This window comes from Lutjanus erythropterus, chromosome 24 (assembly GCF_056507025.1).
Source record: "Lutjanus erythropterus isolate fLutEry1 chromosome 24, fLutEry1.hap2, whole genome shotgun sequence".
Taxonomy (NCBI): Eukaryota; Metazoa; Chordata; class Actinopteri; order Lutjaniformes; family Lutjanidae; genus Lutjanus; species Lutjanus erythropterus.
In genome coordinates, this window is record NC_139340.1 from 18,507,992 (window position 1) to 18,533,750 (window position 25,759).

The window sequence follows — 25,759 nt, forward strand, 5'->3', positions numbered from 1 at the left end:
CTCCTCTCCTCTCCTCTCCTCTCCTCTCCTTCTTTCCTCCTCTCCTTGTCTCTTCATGTTATTTTCCTCCTCCATATTGAACTGTCAGAACACACACACACACACACACACACACACACACACACACACTCACACACTCTGCAACACCTCATTTCCATAAACACTTCAAGGTCACCTCCTGTCTGCTGCGAGCCTCGTCTCACTGTGTGTCGGTCCTCCTGTGTTGCCGTTACTTTAATTAAACTCAACTTTCTTCGTAGTAGTTTTGGTTTGGAGACGTGTCGAGTATCTCTGAAACTTTTCTCTTAGTTTCTCTTCACTGACTGATCATCACAGTTCACCAATCATGGATCATGTGTGCAGAGTTTGAAAATGTAATCTGATACAGTTACTAATTACCTGTTAAAAGATGTCATTAGTAATGTAAACCAAGTATTATAATGTAAAAGTAACAGAACTTCATTACTTTAAATGTTAATTTATTTGGAAGCTAAAAAGATACAGGAATTTTAAATAAATGGTTTTTAGAATTTGAATTAGTTCTAATTTATTGTTGTATGTACTCTGTTCTGATTGGCTCCTCTGTCTCTTCTTCTCTCCTCACGTCCTGCTGCTGCTCACCTGTCGTCCGTCGCTCATCATCACAGGTAAGAACAAAATCCTCTGCTCTGACTGATTTTAATGTTTGTACTCGTCTCTGATTTTTGTATCTTGTGTGGAACATGTCGACCTCTGCGCTCTGATTGGTCCAGCATGATGTTCCAGATGTTGACGTGAAGCTGTGTGTCAGTTTAGCATTAGCCTGTTAGCTTAACATCTCTTATGCACATGTCTCATTCTGTATTCTACACACTTGGAGGCCTGTGTGTGCATATGTACCCAGAATCCCCTGCTCTTGCTGAAGTAGTGTGGAGCTCTATGTGTGTGTGTGTGTGTGTGTGTGTGTGTGTGTGGATGGATGTGCCTCTTCCTGCCAGCAGGGGGCCTCCCTCCGCTCCCCTCCTCCTCCTCCCTCAGCTAACTGACCCATTTTCCTCGTCTCCAGGGGGTGAGGAGGAGGCGGAGGCGAGGTGTGTGGGGGTTGAGGAGGGAGCCGCGCCTCCTGCCGCTCCTTCGCTCTTTGATGCAGGAAAAAAAAAACTGAAGGAGGAAGATGTGTGTGTGTGTGTGTGTGTGTGTGTGTGTGTGATTAGAGCGCTCCCCGCTGGGTGTTTGTTAAACACGACCGTCACAGTGACACCTTGTTTCTGTTTAACCTGCTGCACAGTGTGTGTGTGTGTGTGTGTGTTTTTACACCTTTTAAAGTGTGTGTAAACCTGATATTTTCAGTTACAGTTTGTATTTTTTCTCTTTATAAACTGAATATTTTTGAGTTTGGGACATTTTGGACAAATTTAGACATTTGAAGACGTCGTATTGGACTGTGTGACGGTTGGTTGACTCATCAATAATGAAAATAATCAGTGATTGCAGACTTGAGAAATAAGTATGATGCATGTAGTTTTTATGCACATTATTTGTAGAATATTTTCACCACTTTATCTTGCTGTCAGACAGACTTTACTGACAGGAAACGTCTGTTATATGAGCCAAATATCATTTCAACAAACCAACCAAACTCCACTGAAAAATCAGTCATTTTACCTCAGAGGACACAGGAGCTGCTGCTCTACTGTTGCATTAATCTGTTGGTTTGTTTGTGTTATTGTGTGACTTTGGTGAATCTTTTTCGATGCAGAAATCACAAAGTAACACAAACATACTAATAGATGGAGGCAGCAGCAGACCAGTAACTCCTGTGTTCTGTGAGCTAAAATGACTGATTTTGTTAGTGGAGTTTGGTTGGTTCTACTTCCATCCTGCAGTTTCAGCATAAATCTTCACATAAAATGATGACATTCTGTCTAACATTTATTGCCCGTAGTTAAATGATAAGAGGCATTATTTTCTGCAGCTTTAAAACTAATCAATTAGTCCACATGAGAACAGTCCTCGCAGTCATGCAACAGCAGACACGCTTCAGTGCTGTGTGCGTGACTGCTGGTCGTATGTATACATATTTCATGTGATGATGGAGGCAGAGTGCATAACTGTGAAACATGTAGAGGAGGAGAGGTGAGTAGATAAACACCTCCTCCTCCTCCTCCTCCTCCTCTTCTTCTGTTAAAACCTTTCAGACGAGATCCTCGAGCAGCAGAAGCTTCGATACACACAGATGCAGCTGTTCCACCTTATTTATGTTGTTTATTTCCTGCCTGAAATGTTCAAATTTAGAATCACGTCTCGTCTGTCCGTCTTTGATTGTCCGTGTCCCTGCTGTGGCTGACCCTGGTTTACCCCTCGGTGTGTTTCAGCTGCTCTCTGTCTCCTCCTGTAATAAACAGCAACTCAGGAGCTGCTGGAGCTGATGTGTCAGTGTTGGTCCACACACACACACACACACACACACACTCTGGGGTAGGTGTGTGTGTGTGTGTGAGGGGGGTGTTTGTAGCTGCAGGCTGCAGGTCCTGATAAGACCGTCGGGGTCTCCAGAGACCTGTGGACAGATTAAAGCCTGCAGACCTCTGCGCTCGCCCGGTCAATCCACTCTCCACTTTGATTCAAACTTTCCGTCTCCTCCTCCTGGGAGGGTGCGTTCGCTGGCAGCGTTTCTGTGTCAGATAAGATGAATTCTGGAGCGCACTTAAACACCTCATCAAAAAAAGCAAAAAAAAAAAGTGAACTCACAGTGAAAAAACCCTTTACATCTTTGCATGCAGGCCAAATACAGCTGCAGTGATTAGGTGACTTACAGCTCCCATGATCCCACGCTGCTTCATGATGTCATCAAACTGCATTACTTGTCGTTTTTCTTTTAATGTCAGAGACCCGGAGTTTTTTTTTATTTGCCTTCAGCTCAGTCAGAGTTTCACCATAATTACAGCCTGACAGTGAGCAGAAAGAGACGGAAAACTGCTGCTGCTTTGTGCCTGCTTGACCTTTAAACGTCTCAGCTGACAGATTTTGCGCTGCAGAGACGTTTCCTCGACCACTAAGCGATGACTCCGACCAGATCGTGTTTCATTTCATCACGCGGCTCCACCTCCGATAAGTTTCCCTTACAGCGGCTCGATCAATCGAAAAGGAAAGTGACAACAGTGTATTTGACCACAGAAGAAGAAATCAGTGTTTATTAGCTGCTCACAGCGGTTTGTGCTCATTCTGTCTCTGATTTTTAACCGTCAGTCCTGGAGCTCTTCTCCTCTAAGTGTCCTCGAGCAGGACACTGGACTCTGAGCTGCACATGAGAGCATCATCTTCTTCCTGAAATGTGATTTTTCTGCAGAAAAACACCATCAGAGCGTTTTTTTCTCCTCTAATTAGCATGAAGCTGTGATTTGCATGAGTGTGGTGAAGGGTGCAGTGTGTTGGTGTTGCTGGAGGACAGGTGGTCCCCTCTTTACCCCTCCAGCTCTTCAAACTGGGCTAATTGAAGCAGATTTCATGGTCTGCACTACAATTAGGGAGGAGGAGTCTTTGTCTTCAGTGTGTGTAAATAAGGAGGAGGTTTTTGTACATTTTAATATTCATACTCTGAGAATTTAATCACATCAATGCAAATATAATCAGCAGGTTTGTGTTCTGTCTTAAAGGAGGCTGTGTGTCAGTTCAGTGTTTCTCTGAGGGTGGAGTGTGTGTGAAAAGTGATCATTTTTTATGTGCAAAAATCTTCCGGTGCACAAGAATAAGCTTTTCAGATTTCAGACCGTGACATTCTTAGGTTTGTGAATTGCTGCTGTAAATGATTAAATTATGTAGGAATCCTGCATAATTGAATCATTTACAGTGATATCTGTCAGCACTCGAAATCTGCAGAGGAGAGAACGCACTGGGGAGATGTTTGTCTCATGTTGAGCTGCGGTGATTAATCGATTATGAATTGATTATTAAATTATTTGGCAGCTACTTTGGTGGTTGATTAATCAGTTTGAGTCTTTTTTAAAATAAAAGAGTCCAAATTCTCTGATCTTTCTCTGATATCATTGAGATTGTGGACAAAACAAGACATTTGAGGATGTCATTTTGGACTTTGAGAGACATTTTCTGACGTTTTATGGACCAAACAACTGATCGATTAATCAAGGAAATAACTGACAGGTTCATTGATGGTGAAAATAATCAGTGGTTGCAGCCAGTCGTAGGACAGTAAAGAAACTTATGAGCAAAGTGTTCAAATTACAGAAATTTGCAAAAAATAAAATACAAAATAAATAAATAATAATAAATATAATAAATTTCTACTTTTTTTTATTGAACAGTTTGGAGTAAGACACAGTCGACCAGTGACTAGAAGAAGATTAAAAACACACCTGCAGTTTGGTGATTTTAATATTTTGTGTTCAGATAAAATTGCAGGAACGTCAGAACAGACGATGAGGAGGTGCGTTTGATGTCGCGGAGTTGCAGCATGCGTGGGCGTGTAATTTCTCCCCCCTCCACCTGACACATCTCATCCTCCCAGAACTGCGTCTTTCTGTCCTCACACTGCTCATCTGTCCAGCTGTGTGTCTCACACACACACACACACACACACACAAACACACACACACACACACACACACACACACACACACACACACACACATACACACACACACACACACACAAACACATACACGGTGTCTCCTTTCATGTGCCGCTGACAGGTGGAGGCCTTTTGAAGGTGCGTTTGATGATTCAGAAACGACATGCGAACATACACACAGAGAGATGGGGGAGGAAATTAAACGTACACAGTGTGTCAGCATGTGTGTGTGTGTGTGTGTGTGTGTGTGTGTGTGTGTGTGTGTGTGTGTGTGTGTGTGTGTTAGAGCCAAAAAGTGTGTGTGGAGGTGAGAGGAGAAAGTTGCCGGCGGCGGCTGCAGCTCTAATCTTGATTAATCCCAGTAATAATCCAGAAGGCGTCAGAAGCCCAGTTTCGGTGAGGAGGTGGTGGTGGAGGAAGGAGGGGGGAGGAGTTAATCTGCCCCCGCTGCCTCCTCCTCCTCCTCTTCCTCCTCCTCCTCCTCAGAGATGGAGGGAGACACTTCAGAGGATGAAAGAAAACGCTGAGAAAACCAGTTTAAAGGTTTTAATTTAGAAACGATCAAAGAGACGCAGGTCACATGACGATACCACCTTAAATATTTTAAAGACGCTGTCATGACAGAACTGCAGAGTTCCATTTATGATTATAGAACAAATTATCATGTTAATAAAGACGCAGAGACACTCAGAAGACGAGAAGAACGTTGATGAAAAACTTTAACTTTTGTTTTATTACAAACTGAACTTCAAAATTGAGTCTAAATCTGACATTTTAAAAAATAGTTTTAAGTTTATTGTCTGTTGCTGAATTTACTTCCCAGTTTAGCTTTTTGAAGAAATGTTTTTCTTGTGAGGACCATTTGAGAAACCAAACGTTTAAAATCCGGTGTCCTCAGAAATGTTAAATCACTCCATCAAAACGAAAATTCATAAAAAACACAAACCTTGTGCCACGTACAGGTGAGCTCAGCAGTTTTAGTTTTATTTTAGTCTTTGATTTTACTAAAACTGTCTGCAGCTGTGGCAGAAATAAAGGTAAAAAACAAATAATTGCAGCTACTTTAAAAATGAGTGCATCTGTTTTTTATGAATTAAAGTCAGTATTTGTTTGCACTTCACCTGTGCAGGTAACAAAAAAACCTGACTTCAGACCACCTGACCGGGAAAGAGAATAAAAGCATCAGTGCTGAACCCTGACATCTGACCTCAGCTGTGCAGAAACTACACGTCATATGGACGACTTTTAAAAACACAAACGTGAAATTATCACTTCACTTTTCTGAAAGAAAAAAAAAAGATATCGCTCATTAAATCTCAAAAATGTTCAACCACATTTAATCTGAGCGTCACTGAGACTCACTGCTGCAGATATGATGCATATCACTGCCTCCGAGTGTGTGTGTGTGTGTGTGTGTGTGTGTGTGTGTGTGTGTGTGTGTGTGTGTGTGTGTGTGTTGCTGCCTGGAGGCTGTAAAGCTCCTGACAGACAGAGAGGAGAAAGAAGAGACTCCACCCTGTTTGTAGAGATGACTGCAGGCTGGAAAACCTGGACTGGACTCTTTTCTTCTTCTTCTTCTTCTTCTTCTTCTTCTTCTTCTTCTTCTTCTTGAAGCTGCTGCTGCCCCACTGACCTAAATATTAATACCAAATCAATAATCCGATTGATTTATTGATCTGCAACAATTCACATGATCAAGTAACTGTTTTTTTTAGCTTCCAGATTCTTAACTTTTGAATATTTTGGCTGATTTCTGTCTGTCTGTTTCTGACAGTAAACAGATTATTTTTAGTCTTTTGGTCTGTTGATCAGATATTTGAGAGCATGATTGGCATTTGTTACTGTTTCACAGGTTGATTGATTGATTGAACGATCTGTAAAAGAACAGCAGTGGACTTGATAAGAATAAAGTTGTTGGTTGCGGTCATGGCTGAGTGGAAATCTCATCCATACATTTCTGTTCTGTTTTATTCTACATCTAAAAACGTGTCCATTTTGTTCTTATCAGGGTTCTAAACTGTATGATCTGTCCTTAATCGATCATTGGTCAAATTAATGATCAATTAATTAATCAGACTGACAAAATCTTAAAAATGTTGCATTTACAAAACAAACCCTCAGTCAGACTTTTATTTCCACAGAAATGTGTTCCAACCAGGGGGTTCTACTGAGAACCTTGTTACATTTCAAGAGTTTTATCTAGAACCAAACAAGGGGTTCTACTAAAGTTCTTTATGGAAAATCCAGCTATTTTAACATACTTTAGTTTAAGTTTAAAGTTAACATCAGATCAAAGTTTAATTTTGAGTTTTAAGTTAGAACAGAACAGAAAAGATGAAAATTTTAAAATGTAAAATATAAAGAACACATTAAACATGACCAATCTAAAGGCAATACCACAAAAAAAGTAGATGAATTAATGAAAATGATTGTTTTTACCAGCTGTAATAAGTTGCTATAACTTACAAAGGTTGTTTAATGTAAAATAACATCTGATTTATTCATTGGAAAAGCTTGAAAAGTGCTTGACTGTGACTTTGGAAAAGGCGCAGGAACCCTGATGTATATTTAAATAAAGGATAAGGATGTCAGGATGTAGTTTATGTATGTAATTGTACTGCAGAGGAACTATAAACTATAAAATATATTTTTTGTGCATCATAATTTAGATTTTGGTGAAACAGCACAAACAGATCAGACACGGTGGTGTTTTTAGGCGGAGTGTCCCTTTAATGCAGCACGCTGCAGACTCCAGTCTTTGCACGGGCTCCACTCCGTGTTTTCCCGTCATCCCTTGCTGCTGCTTGTGGTGTAGAGTCTGTGTGTGTGGAGCGGAGTGTGTCCAGAGCGCAGGCGGAGGAGTGAACCGAGGGGACCGGGGCCGCTGAGCAGAGCAAGAGCCGCCGTGTGGAGTCTCTGTCCGGGGGACCTTCAGACTGAGCGGGGGGCCCCGCTGCTCTGCTCCGGATACACCGACCTCTGAACCGCAGCTGGAGCCGGAGTGAGGCGCAGGAGACTCGGCTGCGCTGCGGGGGGATGTGCGCACACAATGGGAGAGGACGCGCTGGCACCGTCCGGGACGCACAAATACCGCTCGGTTTGTCTGTGATGGAGACACGGGAGCTGTCCACGCAGGAGGAGGACACTCTGTCCGGAGTTTAACACGCCGGGTGGTGGCCTCAGTGCCCCGGACGGAGCGCTGCTGGAGGAAGAAGAGGAGGAAGAGGAGGAGGACGACGCTGCCTGTTTGTTGCCAGTTTGGATTCCTCCGGGATGAACCCGGAATGTGTTTCCTGCGTCAAAATCCGCGGTGTTTGCACATCTGGATGAAGGAAAAGTCGCTCACTGCCCCGCAGCCTTTTATTCTGGAGCCGCTCAACCAGTTTAGAGTTAATTTAGCCGTTTAACAGCATTCAAATGAGTGTGTGTGCAGAGGTGAGTGTGCAGAAAACAACCACACGATCCCTCTTTTTCATCTGATCAGAGGAAAACAGATATTATAGAAGAATTAAAGGATCATTTCAGTGATTTTATGGAAAATTTCATCTTTTGAATGCAATAATAAGGAGCTGCAGACAGTTTACAGGAGCAGAACTACATCACCAGTATCAGTACAGTGTAATTACTTCATTTTTCTTCTTAATTCAGTGCATATCATGTGAATAGAAGCATTCCTGAAATTATTCTCAAGCATTTTATGTATTTATTTTAATCAGATGACAAAAGCATACAGTTTTAGTTTCATTTTAGTGATTCATTTGATCTTCAAAATACAACAATAAGAGCTGCAGACTCACTTTAAAGGCATATCAGAGTGTTTAAAAAACTACAGTACCTGTTCACTGATAACATTAGAGTACTTCATTTTTACTTTTTCTACTTCATTCATTCATTTGATATCCATCATGTGAACGGAAACATTCCTGAAATAATCCTCCTGCACGTTTTATTCATTTGTTGTCATCAGACGTGCAGTGCAGACACACTTTACGTTTTGGAGGCGTCCTGCCACACTGAACCTGTAGAGAGCTGGAGGTGATTGGCTGTCAGGAGTCACTTTTCTCTGGATTTGGGTACAAAAAGGATTGGATACTAGTTTTGATTGTGCTTCTGTGCTGAGGAGGAGTATCAGCATCTTCATCAGGGATGTACCTCCTGGACAGCAGCTGCCCTGAGAGGATGGAGCGGGGGACGCCTCAGAGGAAGACTGTCTACAGGATCTCCCTCACTCTGGTGAAGAGGGAGAGTCTGGATGGTGAGGACGGCGGGTCGGGCGCCCGGCGGGCAGAGAACCCGAAGGTGGGCGCCTTCCGGCGGGAGGGCTCAGTGGAGATCCAGCGCGGTGGGCTGCTAGAGCAGCTGAAGGAGGTGGAGGACGAGTCAGACGAGTTTTCGTCATCACACGGCCTCATGAGGAACTTCAGGACGTTCAGCACGGGGCAGCTGGAGCTGGGGAGGCTCAAACTGTCCAGAAAGCATCTCCTGCAGAAGGAGCCGAAGGAGAAGGCACGCAGCCCGGTGACGGAGAGCGCCACGGAGAGTCCGAGTCAGGTGGAAGCTCAGGGGGAGGTGCAGGGGGACGCTCAGGGACAGAGCAGCAAGCAGGAGACGTCTGACAGACCGAGAGAGGAGATCAGCACTGAGGGTCAACAGACGGACGCCGCTGTGGAGGACGACAGCAGTCAGAAAAAGAAGCGTCTCTTGAAGGCGAGGAGCATGGAGGAGAAGACTCCTGATCCTCCTCTGAACGGGGACGGGAAGATGTCTCACTCCAAAAGTAATGGTAAACCTGCCAAAGTTTCGTCCCCTGAGACACCTCCTCTGAAGCGTCCTCCTGGGCTTCTACGTCGCAGCTTCAGCTTCCGGCACTGGAGCGGCGGCGAGCTGCTGCGACTGCGCGCACTCTCGAAAGACAAACACCACAGCAGCTCCGGCTGCATTGGCCGTGATGCTGCGCCGGACGACAGCGAGAAGGACGCGGACGCTTCAGTCGTGCTCCCAGCGTCCCGCCTCACCGACCCAACCAGGCAAAAGAGCAGGACTCTGGAGGTCGGTGCTGTCTTGAACAAGACGGACTCGATGTCAGAGCTGAGCCGCTGGGAGAGAGCTCGAGGAAACAAGAACCGCACGCTGGACAACAGCGACCTGCTGCGGCTGGCGGCCGAGAAAGACGCCTCAGGAGGAGGAGGCGGCTTCCTGCTGCGGGGAGGGGGCGGGCGCTCCAGCGAGCGGCGCCTGGTCCGCTTCTTCAGCGGGATCTTCTCCAGGAGGGACGGAGCGTCCACCTCCACCCCGGTGGGAAGCCCCGGCACCGAGCGGTCCCTGCAGAGGAACAAGAGGAGGGTTCTGTCCCAGTCCAGCACCGAGAGCATGAACGGAGGAAGTACTGAAGGTAACGACACGCGTGTGACATCACACATTCACCTAGCAGGTGTAGGGACGGGATGAGTCTGCTTATCAATCTGCTTATTGATTCTTGATCAGTTCTCTGTCTGGTGAAACAGCAGCCTGCACAGGTTGAGCGTTTCAACATGACTGTTTTATTATCTGCAGTAACTAAGTACAAATACTTAGTTACTGTGTCACAAAACAAAAACACTGTAATAGATGTAACAGGATGAAAATTACGTAAAAGACGTAACGAGACCAAATAAACTCAACAAGACAAAAAACATGAAATATTTTTTAATAAGAAATCTCAGAAAAATCACAACACTGATCTGACGATCCTGTTTATCGTCTTTGGACCCACTCAGATTTATCCTGTGGCCCTTTGTGGGGTCTCAGACCACAGGTTGGGCTGCAGCTTTGTTTTCCTGCCTGTAAACTGTGAAGCAGAAACATGATGTGGTTTTGAAGTGGAGATATTTACACAGTGTGTGTCTGTGGCGGCGGGGGAAGACGCTGTTTGTTTTGGACAGCAGGGTGATGTTTGGTCACAGCAGCAACGATCAGCCGCCGTTTGTCTTTCAGTCCTCTGAGCTCCGTGTTCCCCTCTGTGTTCTTCTCTGTTCTTTTCTGTTCCCCTCTGTGTTCTTCTCTGTTCTTTTCTGTTCTCCTTTGTGTTCTTCTCTGTTCTCCTCTGTGTTCTTCTCTGTTCTTTTATGTTCTCCTCTGTCCACTTGAACATGCAGACCTTCAGAGAAACTTCCTGCTGCATCGAGTCAAAGTGAAACTGAATGAAAGTTTCAAATCTAAATACTGGAAAAAAGAAATGAGAAAAGAGTGAAAATGAAGAGGAGAGAAAAAGGTTTTATATGTTATTATTAATTAATGATCATCATAAATCAATTTATTGATGGCCATTATGAATTTAACCAATTAAAAATCTGCTGAAAATGGAAACTCAAACTTAAAAGGAGAAAAAATGAGAGAAAACGTAATAAAAAACAATAATAATGAATGAAATGAACCAAAAAAAGGCTAAAAAATTAAAACAAATTCGTATTTTTAGTCTTTTTTCATAAAATACAGAACATTTCTCTTGTGATAACTTTATTTGCAGTACTACAAGTTTGTAGTTTGTAGTTGAAGTGTTGAGTGGGGGCAGTTGTAACATACATGTAAAACAATGAGGCAGAAAATGTTCAGATGAAAATATCGTCCCTGAGGAGTCGTAAAAAACAGTTTCACCTTGAAACAAATGGAATAAAAACCACACAAACATGATGATTGTTGCTGCAGAAACAGAGGCATCAGTGTCAGCAGCAGCATCCTCTTTCCATCCAGAGGACGAGTGGAAAAATGACGACAGAGGAAGTTTTTCTGTTCACTTCAGAGCAGACAGACAGACAGATGTGTCAGGTCCCTCTGTCTCCAGATGTTGGAGCTTCCAGTACAGCAGCAGGAGTTTCACACCTCTGCAGCTCAAACAGCCCCTGTTTCCAAGGGATGGAACAGTCATCATGTTCTCCATCAGTTCCACATGTTCTTGCCTTGAAGCCGCAAACTTCACCTGATGTTGTTCTGCAGTCGCTGTAGTCTCAGGTCTCAGGTTCTCGGCCCGCAGGCGGGGGGATTCTCCAGGTCTGCAGGTCGACGAACAGGTTTGACCATCTGTGTCCGATGACGCCGTCAGTTGACACGAGGTGGGGGGTGGGGCCACGGCCTCCACATTTCTGGGATTCCTGAGACGAGGTCGGAGCGGCTGCAGGTCACGTCTCTGCAGATAACGACCGGTGGAGGTCAGAATATAACGCTCCATCTTCAATCATTGGTCAGCAGTAATTTAACACAGTGTTAGCATTAGAACATTATGCTAATAGCACTGTGTGTTTAAACTGTTAGCATGCAGTTACTATGACTAGCACAATGCTAATATGTAAGCATGGAGCCTGCTATCAGTCAGTGTAGTGTATGCTAATATGTTAGCATGTAGACTTAGCACAGTGTATATTAAAACATGAGCATGAAACCTGACCTTTAATATGGTCTATGCTAATATGTTAGCATGGAGCAGTTATTATCACTAGCGTGATGGTAATATGTAGCATGGCGCTTAGAGCTGTGCATGAATTTAATTTTTATGGTATTTTCTGCAGATATTTCTGTTAAAGAACCTTGTGCAAACTCTCATTTTTGGAAGTAGCGCTCGCATTTGTAGGAACAGTTTAGACGTAATGATAAAGGCTCAGAGGCAGGAAAGTTTTGGTTTTGAGAGCTTAAATTTCAGCAGCAGAAATTCTGTTTCATGAGATGATAAACTGAATATATTTGGAGAAAATCAGTATTATAATAAGTCTTTGTGTTTTTTCCCTCTGTGATGTCAGATTGACCCGCCCCGCCTGTCCCCCCCCCCCCGACCTCACTCTGCACCCACTGGTGTGTGTGTGTGTGGAGTAAATGTAGGGGAATGTGTGTGAAAGGGTGTGGATGTGGGTGTGTATTCAGGGCGTGTGTGTGTGTGTGTGTGTGTGTGTGTGTGTGACCTATATCCACAGCCATGCAGAAGTAATGCACACTACATGTGTGTGTGTCAAAAGCCATACACATATACACACACACACACACACACACGACTGCCAATTACTGCATCTACTTTTGCATCCAGTTATCTTCTTCTCTTTTCTCTCACACACACACTCACACACACACACTTGTGAACACACACTCATCAAATGGTTTGGACTCACAGCTCCTCCAGATGAAGCAAGCTGTTTCTTCTTCGTTAGAGCCACTTTGATCCTCTTCTCTGCCGCACACATGCACGCACACACTCACACACACACACACTCACACACACACACACACACACACACACACACACACACACACTCACACACACTCACTCCTCCTCTACAATGGGTATAATAGGGAGAAAATCCTTTTAGGAGAAAATGCTGCAGGGAGAACAGAGATGGAGGGATGATGGAGAGCTGACTCCTCCTTTATTCTTCCTCCTTCCTTCTCTCTCTCATCCCTCCTTCTTTTTTTCTTCCCTCCTTGTTTCCTCCATACAGTCAGTAAACATGGTGGATGCTAAATGCTAGCATGCAACTTGTACTTTAATATTGTCTATGCTACAGTGTTACCATAAAACAATACAACACATTAATGTGCATGGAGCTTACTGTCAGTTGATACTTGGCACGCTCAGATGCTAGCATGAATGTCTTAACTGTTAGCATGCAGCCTGCTGTCACTAGTATAATGTATGCTGAAACCTGTCATTTAATATGGTCTATGCTAATATGTTAGCGTGGTGCATGCTAGCAGTAATCATACCATATGTTATGCTAAAGTGTGACAAAAGAACTTTGGGCCACATGAATTGTTTCGTGTGTTTTGAGTCGTCTTTATGGCAGTTTGGTGGCGGGGTCACGGAGGTGAGGAGCAGAGGATTATGGGATGTGAAAACCAGGCCAAGGACTGTCCTGGTTCTGTGAGTCTCTGGCTGGGACTTTATTTCTGTCTGTCCACCTTCAGTGCTTGGTCAGGCCAGTGGAGCATGGTGCGTGTGTGCGTGTGTGTGTGTGTGTGTGCGTGTGCGCGTGTGTGTGTGTGTGTGTGTGTGCGTGTGTGTGTGTGCGTGTGCGTGTGCGTGTGTGTGTGTGCGTGTGTGTTTGTGTGTGTATGTGTGAGAGAGAGAGAGGGAGCTGCAGCCTGAAAACACAAAACTTGAACCACTGCACCAAACTCTGTTCAGAAAATAGTGAATTTAACGAACATGTTTCCCTGTACAGGAGTTCACAGACAGTTCAGTGTTTTTCAGTAAATTTCATGAACACAAACAAACCTTCAGCTCGTAGAGATGCTCAAACTTGTTGACTATTATTCAGAAAAACGTGGCACTGCTGAGAACCTGAATGTGTTTTCTGGTTGTTTTAAAAGCCAGTAATCAGAGAAAAACACTAAAATCTTTGTATGGAGTTTTGGTGAGCAGCTTAACACACCAACCCAGCAGAGCATGTGGGTCAGAAATCTACTCGCCCAAAGAATTTTCTTTTACAAAGTCTTTTATTTATAAGCAGTTATTCAACAAAGACTAAAGTTAACTGTCATGTCTCTCTCTCTCTCTCTCTCTCTCTCTCTCTCTCTCTCTCTCTCTCTCTCTCTCTCTCTCTCTCTCTCTCTCTCTCTCTCTCTCTCTCTCTCTCTCTCTCTCTCTCTCTCTCTCTCTCCCTCTCTCACTCACACACACACACACACACACACACTCTGGTGCAGCCTTATTAGCCGGCTGCTGTGTCGCTCTGGTGGCAGAGGTTGTTTTGGGGTCAAAGAGCATGTGTGTCTTCATCCTCCTCCTCCTCAGACCCAAATTGGACCTTGTGGTGTGTGTGTGTGTGTGTGTGTGTGTGTGTGTGTGTGTGTGTGTGTGTGTGTGTGTGTGTGTGTGTGTGTGTGGTTTTGTGGGACGTGCTCCCTTATTTGAACAAGCCGTTGGAAGCAGTGAAGTAGCACATTCCACACACACACACACACACACACACACACACACACACACACACACACACTCTGACTGCAGCAGGAGTGTGTGTGTGTGTGTGTGTGTGTGTGTGTGTGTGTGTTGATGCTAGTTAGCAGTAAAAGTCTTTATTTAGTTGGACGTCAGTTCGTAGCTGTGGCTGTTTTTTCTTTTTTCTTTGTTACTTATTCTGACCTGATGAAGATTTTAAAGGGTTATTTTTCGACTTAATTCATTAATTGATACTATCACAATCTTGCAGACGTAGCAACAGTAACCAAGGGAGGCGGGGCTTAGCAAAGTGTCAGCTGTACTCCCAGGAAGTTGGAGGACTCACAGGAGACATTTTTAATCAATGATTGAAATCGGAGCAGCAGAGGTTTAGATATTCTGACTTTACATCCTAAATGTGGGAACACTGGATCCTACGATTCCCATGATGCAACTCAGTTCAAACCAAGATGTCTGACTGGGCCTAAGACTTTCACTGGAAGTCCTCTGAACCACAAGCAGATGGCTGAAATACACACAAATAAACCGGTGTGTTGAAGTGTGTGACGACTTCTCCTGCCTCACACAACGATACACAACCTCTGAGTGTGTCTGTCTGTGTGTGTGTGTGTGTGTGTTTTGTGTCCAGCATCCCATAATCCACCAGTGTCCAAGCGACGCTGGCATGCCAGAGGAGCGTCAAAGCGATCCGCCCCCCTGGTGTTTAAAGCTCTTACATAAGGGTCAAATCCATCGCAGGGCAGAAAGACAAGGACGCACACTGACGCAAGACACACACACACACACACTCACACACACACACACACACACACACACACACACACACACACACACACAGACTGAACGCTTTGAGTTTAGATTTTAAAAGGCACACACGATTTTTACACACGCAAGACAGTATTAATGCATGATGTAAGCAGGCTGAAACACACACTCACACACACACACACACACACACACACACACACACACACACACAGATGCCTGTGTAGCGTAGCTGTCATCCTCTGTGCTGAAGCAGTAGTTAGAGGAACAAAGGAAGCTGTAATCAGAGAGGAAGCTCAGCTGCTGGATGCTAAAGAAGCTAATAAACCTGAAATTAACCTGAACGTCACTGCTCTGTTTACACAAACTCAAACACCAGTTTACAACCAAAACAACGGCCTCATGGTCGCTTTGTTGCTCAGAATTCGCCATCTCTGTCGGTTGAGAAGTGAACACTGAGCTGCTGCACAGCTTCAGTCCTAAAAGTCCAGATTCAGGGTTGAATGCTGCAGAATATTTGAATGTTTGTTGAAATGCTGACTGCTTCTTAAGTGGATTTATGAATGTTTATTAGACATCAGAGATATGCTGTTGTTTTGTGTGTTCAGTTCAGAGAAGCAGAGCGTTTGTTGACTGTGATTGTGTCTTTGCTTCGTGTTTCTTCCTGCCTGCGCTGTTTGAAAACCTGAGATACATCTGAATCATTTCTGCAGACGGAGACTCATCAATCTGTCGGACGTCTCAACCAGCAGAGACACAACCTACTCCATGTTTTCAAAGGTCGATGTCGTGGCTGTAGTGTGACCTGCTCTGTCTCTGTCTGGTCTCTTATAGTCTCTAAAAATAAGAAGCATGAATATGAGTCAGTTTGTCTGCAGACACAGTGACATTGTGAAGGACTGACAGAGTTAACCCTTAAAAATATTAAAATGTAGCCATGAAATCAAACATATAAATAAATAAAAACTGCTCCTTTTTTTCCCTTTAAAATCAGGTTTTCACACCAAAGACTAAAAACTTTGATTCTCAGACTCGGTTTTTCATCACTTTCATGTCAGAATCCAGTTAAAAATCTGTGTGATGTTGCTTTTTTAATCTCTGACTCTCAGATATGTTACAACACACACACACTCACAGGTTACTAACCCCGTCTCTGTTACAAATGACGTCTAATTCTGCTCTACACGACTCCTGGACAGTTAGATAAGCTCTCTGATTAAATGGACACCTCATCCAGAGTGTGTGTGAGGATGACAGTGTGAGTCTCTGTGTGTGTGTGTGTGTGTGTGTGTGTGTGAGGATGACAGTGTGAGTCTCTGTGTGTGTGTGTGTGAGTGTGAGTGTCAGTAACTGGTGGTGTGACCGTGGTTTTATTTGATTTGGGATGAGGATGAAAGCATCCGGCGTGCTGCCAACCAACCGACCGACCGAGTGTGTGTGTGTGTGTGTGTGTGTGTGTGTGTGTGTGTGTGTGTGTGTGTGTGTGAGGAGTGGGGGATGGTTCAGCCTGACTGATTAAAAGGCTGATATTTAGGTCAGTGAGTGTGTGTGTGTGTGTGTGTGTGTGTGTGTATTAAGCCTGTCATAAGTGTGTATTTGCCTGTGCATCTGCTGGAATCTGTGTGTTTCTTTCACCTGTGGAGAATATATTGATCAAATATCAGCACTTTATTGATCTCTTTGGTTGATCTATTGGTGATTGATCACAGTTTAGGCCGACAGGTGCTTTTTAAAAGTGATGTATTTTCTTTTGAAATAAGTTCTGTGCAGTGGATCAGATTTATGCCGATTTGAAGAGTGGATTTATAAAAGTACACGAGAAATATTCTTCACGTTGGCATGCAAGCAAAGAAACATAAAAGTGTTTATTTGCATCAAGGTGTAATTAAAAAATGAACAGCTCGCTGCTTTGAACGTCACTTTTATCAGTTTAAATGAAGTTTTACAAACGTTTGCATTCATGCTTTACGTGTTCCTGCACACAGTTTATTGTCATGTGTGTAAAACCAGAGTATAAAATAATCCAGTTTATCATTTTGTATGAACCTTGTTCTGATTGGCTCTTCTCCTCTCTCTTCATGTCCTGCTGCTGTTCACCTGTCGGCCGTCGCTCGTCATCATCACAGGTAAGAACACACACATCCTCTGCTCTCACCTGCAGGTTCAAACTGAAGCTTCACTTGTAGTTTTTGCAGATTTGTAGTTTGTTTGGCTGCTCTGAACATGGACAGTGTCTGACAGCTGACACTCAGATCACACAGAACATGATCAGCCAGTCATGGAGGGCCGCCGGCTCCTACCAGCTGTGGACGAGTTCGATTTCATTTCATTTAGAAAGTAATTATTAATCATTTTAACACTGGAGCACGACTAATGGAAGAAAATCTTCTCTGAGCCGTTCTTTCAGGACACATCTCACTTAAAGCTGTTTTTTTAGAGAAGATTTTGACTTTTTGTAGATTTTACAACGAGAAAACAACAGTCAGGTTTCTTTGGCTCTGATCACGTCTGTTGGCGGGTCGTTGGCATGAGAAGGTCGATGAACTTCTGTTCAAACCAACATCAGATAAAAAAAAAAGAGTCCGTTTGTGTTTTGCATAATTTCCCAGGAGAAGAATCAGGTCAGAGCGGAGTGAACGTGATCAGGTGATTTCCAAACAGAAACAGCTGAAGGCTTCAGGCTGGAGCTTTTTCAATCTGCTGTGGAGACTCCGGTCGAGTCGAAGAACATCGTACAACATCTGCATCTGTATTTGATTTAGATCAGATTAATCTGGCAGAAGGTTTTTGTTCCAAGTGACTCGAGGACTGAGCAGACGCTGTAAACATGAAGCCTCCAAACATGATCAGACTGTTTTTAGAAGTTGGTCTGAGTTTCCATCAGGTTGTTTGTCATGTGATGTTCAGTTTGAGGTGAGATGAGTTGATTTCTGTCAGGTCAGAAACGTTGGTCCAGAACTTGAGTAGTTTGGAGATCAGTTTTCCCACATCTGCTGTCAAAATATCCGTCCTAACTGATCGATATTTTACATGTTGTGACTAAAACTTAATTAAAACTCAACAGTCAGATTGTCTTCGTCCTCCAGAGCAGAAAACCTGTAATTTTCTGTTCTGATTCAACCTGAAGAGTCAAACTGGGAAGTTTAAAGTTATTATCTTTGTGTCTTTGCTGGTGTTTAAAGAGTTAATAACCTCTAAGATCCTCTCAGATCTCCTTCACATCCTCCTCTTCCTCTCTCTCACACAAGCGGCCTCTTTCTCTCACACCTGCTGCCGTCGTATCACTGAGACTCGTTTCAGTCCGCCGCCTCGCCGCCTCTCGCTGCCAGCAGCTCCGGGGGTCTCCGCGTCCTCTTTGCCCGCCGTTCCTTCACCTCCCGTGGCCTCGGCGTCGGGAACAGCTGGGCGAGCGCCTCACACAGGGCCCGCTGTTGTCCTGCGAGGTGGGAAACTGAGGCTCCTCGGTTTGACATGCAGCCAGGATTAGAGCGATGTCACGGCGCTGATGGGAACGTTGTTGAAGCGATGATGTTCTGAGCTCGAGCCAACGCTGCGGTTTAACAGGCTCGTACATCAGATCATCACTTTCTCTGTCGATTAAACAAAAGTTTTAAATTAAACGGCAGGTTGAAAAGTGAGAAAACACTGAAGAAACAGTCAGAGTGGATGTTGAGCAGCAGATCCTGAACGCAGCCTGTGTTGAGCTCATATTTAGAATATTAATGTGCGTATAAACCGTCTAAAGTCCCTGTGTGGATATTTGTGCTCTGACTGCAGCTGTACATGTTCATTATTATTCCTGCGGCCTGTGGCAGCGTGTGATTTGTAGTTTTTTTGACCCTGTGGTGTCACTTTCCTGCTGTGCAGTTAAATAAAACAAACTCTGCTCGGAGCTTATTTAGAAGTTGTTTCAGAGAGCTTGTGGTCTGTCGCTCCACTGTGCTCCTCCTCCTCTCTTTTCTGCTCTTATTACCCAGAGTGCTTTGTGCTCAGGGTGACTGTGGGTCATGTGTTGACCTGTCTGAGGCCTCCTGCCCGGCCTGCTGCCCTCCACACACTGTGTGTGACGTGAGGCCCGGACACGACATGAATACTGAGCAGCTCCTCACACCAGACGTTCATCGACGCCTGGGGTCGGAGGTCAACGCCGTCTCACCCCTGTAACTTTCAGGAAGGGAAGAGAAATGTGATCCGGCTGCAGAGAGGAGAAAGATTCCTGCAGATTTTAGTGGATTTATGTTCAACAGAGAAGCTGTTAACTTCTGTTAAATAAGAATATCATTCATCTCTGCAAACCAACCAAACTCCATTCAAAAAATCACTCATTTTAGCTCACAGATCACAGGAGGTGTTGGTCTGCTGCTGCCTCTGTCTGAGAGGTGTGAGGTGTGTGTGTGTGTGTGTTCATGTTTTGACAGTGAGCAGGTGTGTGTGTGTGTGTGCGCTGTTACCTGTCCGACAGGTTTAATTAACGGTGACGAGTGGAAACACACAACAACAATAACACACACTGAAGCTGTGTAAACACACACAGTGTCGAGCCGTCGTCACCTGACTGATGGCGACGGTTTTAAATTCAAAAGAAGCTTTATTGTCTCGATGTTTGTGAACAGAACAACTATCTGCAGCGTCACTGTGAATATTTGTTCTTTACCGTCTTTTCTGCCACTTTAAAATGTACAGTTCAGCAAAGAGAGCCAGAAATCTACTTTTTGTTTTTTGTCCCTGTGCAAAATGTTTTATTAACTAACGGTTATCAGCAATGTTAATAAATATTAGTATCATAATAAAAAAGAAAATCTCCATATTTGAGACTGAAAGCAGCATTTTCTGCCATTTTTGCATGAAACTTTGCTTTAACGATTATCAAAGTATCAGCATCAATCTGCAGAAAATAGTGAAAAATGTCCCGTCTCAGGCCTTTAAATGTCTTGTTTTGTCTAAAAGCCAAAGATTTTCAGTTTAATATGATAATAAACAAAGAAAAGTGGGAATTCTCCACATTTTAGAGGCTGAAAACAAAATTTTCTGCCATTTTTTGCCTGAAACATTACTTGGTGACGTCTTCAAATGTCTTTTGTGTCCAAAACCCCCCAAAATATTCAGTTTAATATCATATGAGACAAAGAAAAGAAGCAAATCTTCACCTTTGAGAAGCTAATTTATTATTTGTTAGTTTGATTTGTTTTGAAATAGGAATATTTAAAAAAAAAACTGAAAACATTTACATTCATTTGTTATTATTATTATTATTATTATTATTATTATTTATTTATTTATTTTTAGATTTTCTTGTTTAATTCATTATTTTTTTATTTTGAAATAAGAACATTTAAATGACTGAAACATTACACATAATTTAAGGAAAGAAGAAAACAGAGGTGTGTGTGTGTGTGTGTGTGTGTGTGTGTGATGATGATGACGTTTGTGAGATGGAGAGAAGAACAAACGGGGTGAAGGGCGAGATAATATGATGACACGTGTGACTGATGAGGCAGCAGAGGCTCTGATTGGTCACGGTCAGACGACCGGTTCACCCCCAACACACACACACACACACACACACACACACACACACACCCTGCCCTGAGGGAGCAAGAGGCCACACTCCACCCATCATCCCACTGTGTGTGTGTGTGTGTGTGTGTGTGTTAAGACAATAGTGTCATTAACTCTGTGTGTGTGTGTGTGTGTGTGTGTGTGTGTGTGTGTGTGTGTGTGTGTGTGTGTGTGTGTGTTAAGACAATAGTGTCATTAACTCTGTGTGTGTGTGTGTTTGTACCAGAGATCATCCATTCAAACCTGAAGCCGCCTGCAGCCGTGTGTGTGTGTGTGTGTGTGTGTGTGTGTGTGTGTGTGTGTGTGTTCCAGATGGGTTCACTGTGGAACAAAAACAGTCACATTTCTTTATTTATCTGGTAGCTGCCTGTTTTCAGACCTCGTTTCTTTGTCAGTTTTTTGCTGTTTTGGATTTTCCTTCCAGGACAAACAGAAATATTTAATCTGTAACTGCAGACAGGATCTTCTTGACCAGAAAGCCGAACGTGACACACGTGTCGTAACTGGAATGAACACCACAGAAGAAGACTTATTCCTGAGTCGAGTCGGCTGGAATCTCCGCCCCCGACGTGATGAAAGTGTGTCGACGGTCCGTCCAGTAAACAAACCACATGTGAATTGTGTTTACGAGCGTTGGTGGGCTCGTGGGCTCAGTGAAGACAAACAAACTGATCCAAGAATGCAGCTCAGTCAGCTTTTCCACTTTGAGCCTGAAGGTTAGAGAAGCAGTGGGTCAGTCACCAGAACACAGAACACAGAACACAGAACACTGGGTGTACTGGGCAGCTTTTTTATTATAGATTAAACTCTTACGCAGCTTGGAGATTGTTGCAGCGTAAAATGTGAAAATGATTTTTACAGCAGCAGAAATTACAAGGCGTGTTACAAAGGATGTAAAGAGACGAAAACGACACAACACCTCTGGACACCTCTGTATTTACAAACCGTAATGTTCTCCGCTGTTTTAGAACCGCGGTACGTTCCTCTGTTTGAGGCGTTGCCTTCAGTTGCACAGGAGCGTGTTTACCAACCGATCCAGTAATTAAAACCTGTCACACCAACAGTTTGTCATGGAGTCACATTCCTGAGCTGTCACACCGGCCACATGCTGAAGGAACCGCCTGTGGTTCCACGTTTGTCTTTGTTACATCATGTTGTTGTCAGCAGAACAACGCCCAGAGTTCACCGACATGATTTCTGTAGTCAGGTAGACGAGTGGATATTTATTTCTGACGTGGTTCCAAGTTCCTCTGTAGTGTTCTCACCTCTCGACTCAAACAAACGGACACACACATACGTGTTTATGTCCGTTATGTTTCAGTATCCAGTTGGTTCTGCTGTAAGGAACGTACAGCCCGGGTTTTCAGAACCGTTACAGCTGATCATAATGTTGAGAACTGGCTTTTTAATTTCTGATTATCAGCTTTTCTTCATCTGTCAAGAGAAACATGATTTTTATCACATAGACGTGGAAGAACCTCACACTGACACACATCAGTCCTGATCCATTTCTGATCCCTGCCGATTGACCTTTTGAACGATCTAATGATTAATTTGACCTTTTGCTCCTTTAACGCAGTGATGATGTGACAGATGAACAGTGACAGGTTGGATAGGTGGGCGTGGCCTGCAGCCTGCAGCCGACACACCTCAGACGTTGTTCCCCCTGAGGATCATCAGTCCCGACCTGAATCTGCTCTGATGAAAACAAACCCATCGCCTCCGCGGCCTCCCGTTCGGGCGCCGGTCCAGGGCGGAGAGGTCGATCCGGGCCGAAACCCCCACAGGGTGTCGGTGTGCGTTTGGCACCGGCGCGCCATAATTAACCAGCCAACCGAGGCCAGGTTTGGCTGCGGCCGCTAACCAGCCTCTGTGGGCAGAAAGCAGCCAGGAGTCACTCAGAGGTCGAGTCTGACTCAAAGTCTGGCTGCTGGTAAAAATAATCAAGTCTTATTTTACGTCCAGCTGCTTCTGGTTTCTGTTTTTTACACTTCTGACATCAACATACGATCCATGTCTCAAGATTTAACCAAAGGAGAAACTCGTTGGTTTGTTTCTGCACCTTCGACAGCTGAGAGATAAAAAAGATTTCAACAAATTAGATCATCAAATCAGACCATTTTCTGAATTTTTATGGACTAAATAAGTGATGAAACGCAGTGCTGAAAAGTTTAACCCCCGAACAGTTTATAAAAGGAAACGTCCTGTCCAGTGGTTTTATTTCCAGCTGTTTGTCTGCTGCGTTCAGTGTCGTCTGTCTCGGCACACGTCAGGTCTTTGTGTGTGTGTGTGTGTGTGTGTGTGTGAGAGAGAGTGTGTTGGCCCGCTGCCATCTGTTCTTCATTGTCTGTCCTCTGATTCTGTCTTTTATCTGTGACTTCCTCTCCTACATTTGTGTCTCGTTGGGACTTTGATGCTGCTGCCGTCCTCTAAGTCGCCTCCTCTCACCTCGTCGTCTTTCACTCCACTTTTTTCTCTCGTCTCTTTGATATGCTATCGCTCCGTCCGTCCTGTCCGTCCTGTCCGTCCTGTCCGTCTCCTCCTGGCCTGCGTCCAGATGTTGTTCAGCTGATGTTCCCCTTTTTTAATTCCAGAGTTTTTGAATGTTTGGTCGACTGAAGCCAACAACACTTCCAGAAGGATTAACGTCCCTGAATCACCTCGTTTATACTTGAACTGATGAAGTTGCTTCCTGTCCCTTGTCTTCCTTCGCAGTTTTACCCATGATGCTCTGCTGTCATCCACACGGTGTGTTCTGTCAGACCGTTCTGTGTGTCTCTGACGTGTCTTTGTTCCGTGTTCTCTCAAACGTTTTAAAGTGTCTCTCGTCGTTCAGAGAACCTAATAGAATTGGACCCTGATAATAACGTCGGGCTCCGGTTCAGACCTTGTTAGAGCTGTTTTTGGGTCACGGAGACCTCGCGTCCTTGTTATCTTGTTTGTTCCTGTTGTGTCTCGGCCGCTCGCTCGCTCGCTCGCTCGGTGTGTGTTTTTTTTTCTTTTTTGTCCTGCAGCTGCCGTCACATAAACACACTCTCTTTGTGTGGCCTCGAAAAACTGGAACTAAATATTTACAAGTTGAAAGGAGACGTTTATTTATTTATTTATGTGTTTTTTTCTTTAGTTTTATGATTGTAGGTTTTTGGTTCTCTGGATTCTGGATGAAAGTGGACGTGTTCGGTTCCTCAGTATGTAAACCTGACGACTGGGATCTTTGAGTTGAGTCTGGTTTTCTTTAGTTTCAGGGTTCTCTAGTGCTTCAGGTTTTAGATCATGGGTGATTTAGGTTTGGTGAGACATTTTGCCTCAGCAAAAGAGAACTGGATCTGTTGGGACTGGTTCCATCAGAATCACATTCCTCTGAGTTTATTCATTCTTATAATCAATGCCAGCATGTTTTGTTTAACAGTTGTGTTGCCAAACAATGACGTCAAACTTGTGCATCTTTGAAAAGTTGCACCAAGAAGAAAAAAATCCTAAGAAAACCTAAATAAAAAAATGACCACTGTGCACATTTTCTCTCAGGCTGCAGACAGATGGACTAATATTGATCAGTAATCAATAAAGGATTGGGCCAATAAGCAGAATGATATCATTAAATTCTCTTGTTCTTCCTCTTTAGAGTTTAAGTTCTTGACCTTTTCAGATTTTGGTTTCATTGTGAAAAGTCTTGTTTTTTTGCTTTTGCTCTTTTGTGATTTTGCTGGGAACCTTTTGGGTTAAATGTTTGTGTCTTTATCTTTGGTTCTTTAAGGTTTAGAACCGTCTGTTTGTCTTTTTGAAGCCGTCAGCGATCGTGCGTTATAATCTGACTCAGTAAACCTCCCCGCGTGCCTCAAACAGAACATGTTCCTGCTCATGCATGTTCTCCTGCTCGCTGAGGGAGAACCAAACATAAAAATAGAAACAATGAAAGAGAATTAATGATGGAGATTATTCTGGAAAGCGCCGGGAGTCCTGACGCTTCACTTTGAAGGCCTCCTCCGCTGTATTTTAGTCTTTTCTTCCTCTCCGTTCTCCGTTCTGCTGTTCCGTGTTGGCACAGAGGGATGGATGTGCGGAGAGAAGGATGGAGGGATGGATGGAGGAGTGTTCTCAGTCCCATGACGCTCGTTCTCATTTCTAAGTTTTTCCTCCCTGAGCGAAGTGGAAGAGCTCTCCATCCTTTCCTCTTCGTCTCGTCCATCTGTTTCACTCCATCTGTTTTCCTTCTGAGATGAGTTCTCTGAAGAACCTTTCACAGAGGGTTCTAGGTGAAACCTTTCACAGAGGGTTCTAGGTATAACCCTTTATGCGGGGTTCTTGGTAGGACTCTGTGAAAAGGTTCCAAGTGAACTTGAAGAACCCTATATGTTTCTAGTTAGCACCTTTATTCCTGAGTGTATGTGAGGCTGTCAGAGAACGTGGAACATGTTGCCGTGGAAATAAATCTTTGATTGAGGAGAGTAATCAATTAATGATTGTTAATTTTACCAATGATGGATTAAGGACAGATCTTACCCTGATCCTTTTCCTGGTTCCGGCTCCAGGCTGTTCCTTTTGTCCCTCCGTCCCTCCGTCTTCCTGCCGTCCTCGTCCTCTTCCTGTCTTCCACAAACTCATCAGGCCCATAAATAAAATGATGAAGTGACTCTTTGTGTGTTTGTGTATTTACCAGCTGATTGATTGATTGAGTTCAGGTGTGACGCCCACATGTTCCCAGATGTTTTTGTTTTTTACCCAGAAGCCCCTCTGAAACTTGTCCGGACTTTCCCTCCACTTGCTCTCTCAGCAAAATGTAGTCCAATCAGCATTCCTCTCTGCCGACACGGAACAGATCTGAGATGTTTCCGTGGAGGTTTTGAAATGTTTAGGGCTGCAGTTATTGATTATCTTCATCATTTATTAATCTGTTGATAAGTAAATTTAGTTTAGTCTATAAAACATTGAGAAATGCCCATCAGTCCTCA

General features: G+C 43.9%; 1 protein-coding gene across 7 annotated transcripts in view; it reads left to right on the forward strand.

Annotated features, from left to right (window-relative positions):
• Positions 1 to 25,759, forward strand: part of agap1 (ArfGAP with GTPase domain, ankyrin repeat and PH domain 1) — a 124,723-nt gene that overhangs the window by 24,292 nt on the left and 74,672 nt on the right. Inside the window, exons 1-2 of one of the 7 annotated variants that reach the window (XM_084713400.1) lie at positions 7,268 to 8,002; positions 8,535 to 9,959. The exons of 4 other annotated variants lie outside the window; for them this stretch is intronic. In XM_084713400.1, coding sequence (XP_084569526.1) covers positions 8,714 to 9,959 — 1,246 coding nt within the window. In that variant the 5' untranslated portion in view covers positions 7,268 to 8,002; positions 8,535 to 8,713. Of the gene's footprint in view, positions 1 to 7,266; positions 9,960 to 25,759 lie in introns of those variants that run through there. 2 more of the 7 variants (XM_084713401.1, XM_084713402.1) reach the window with 2 other exon arrangements.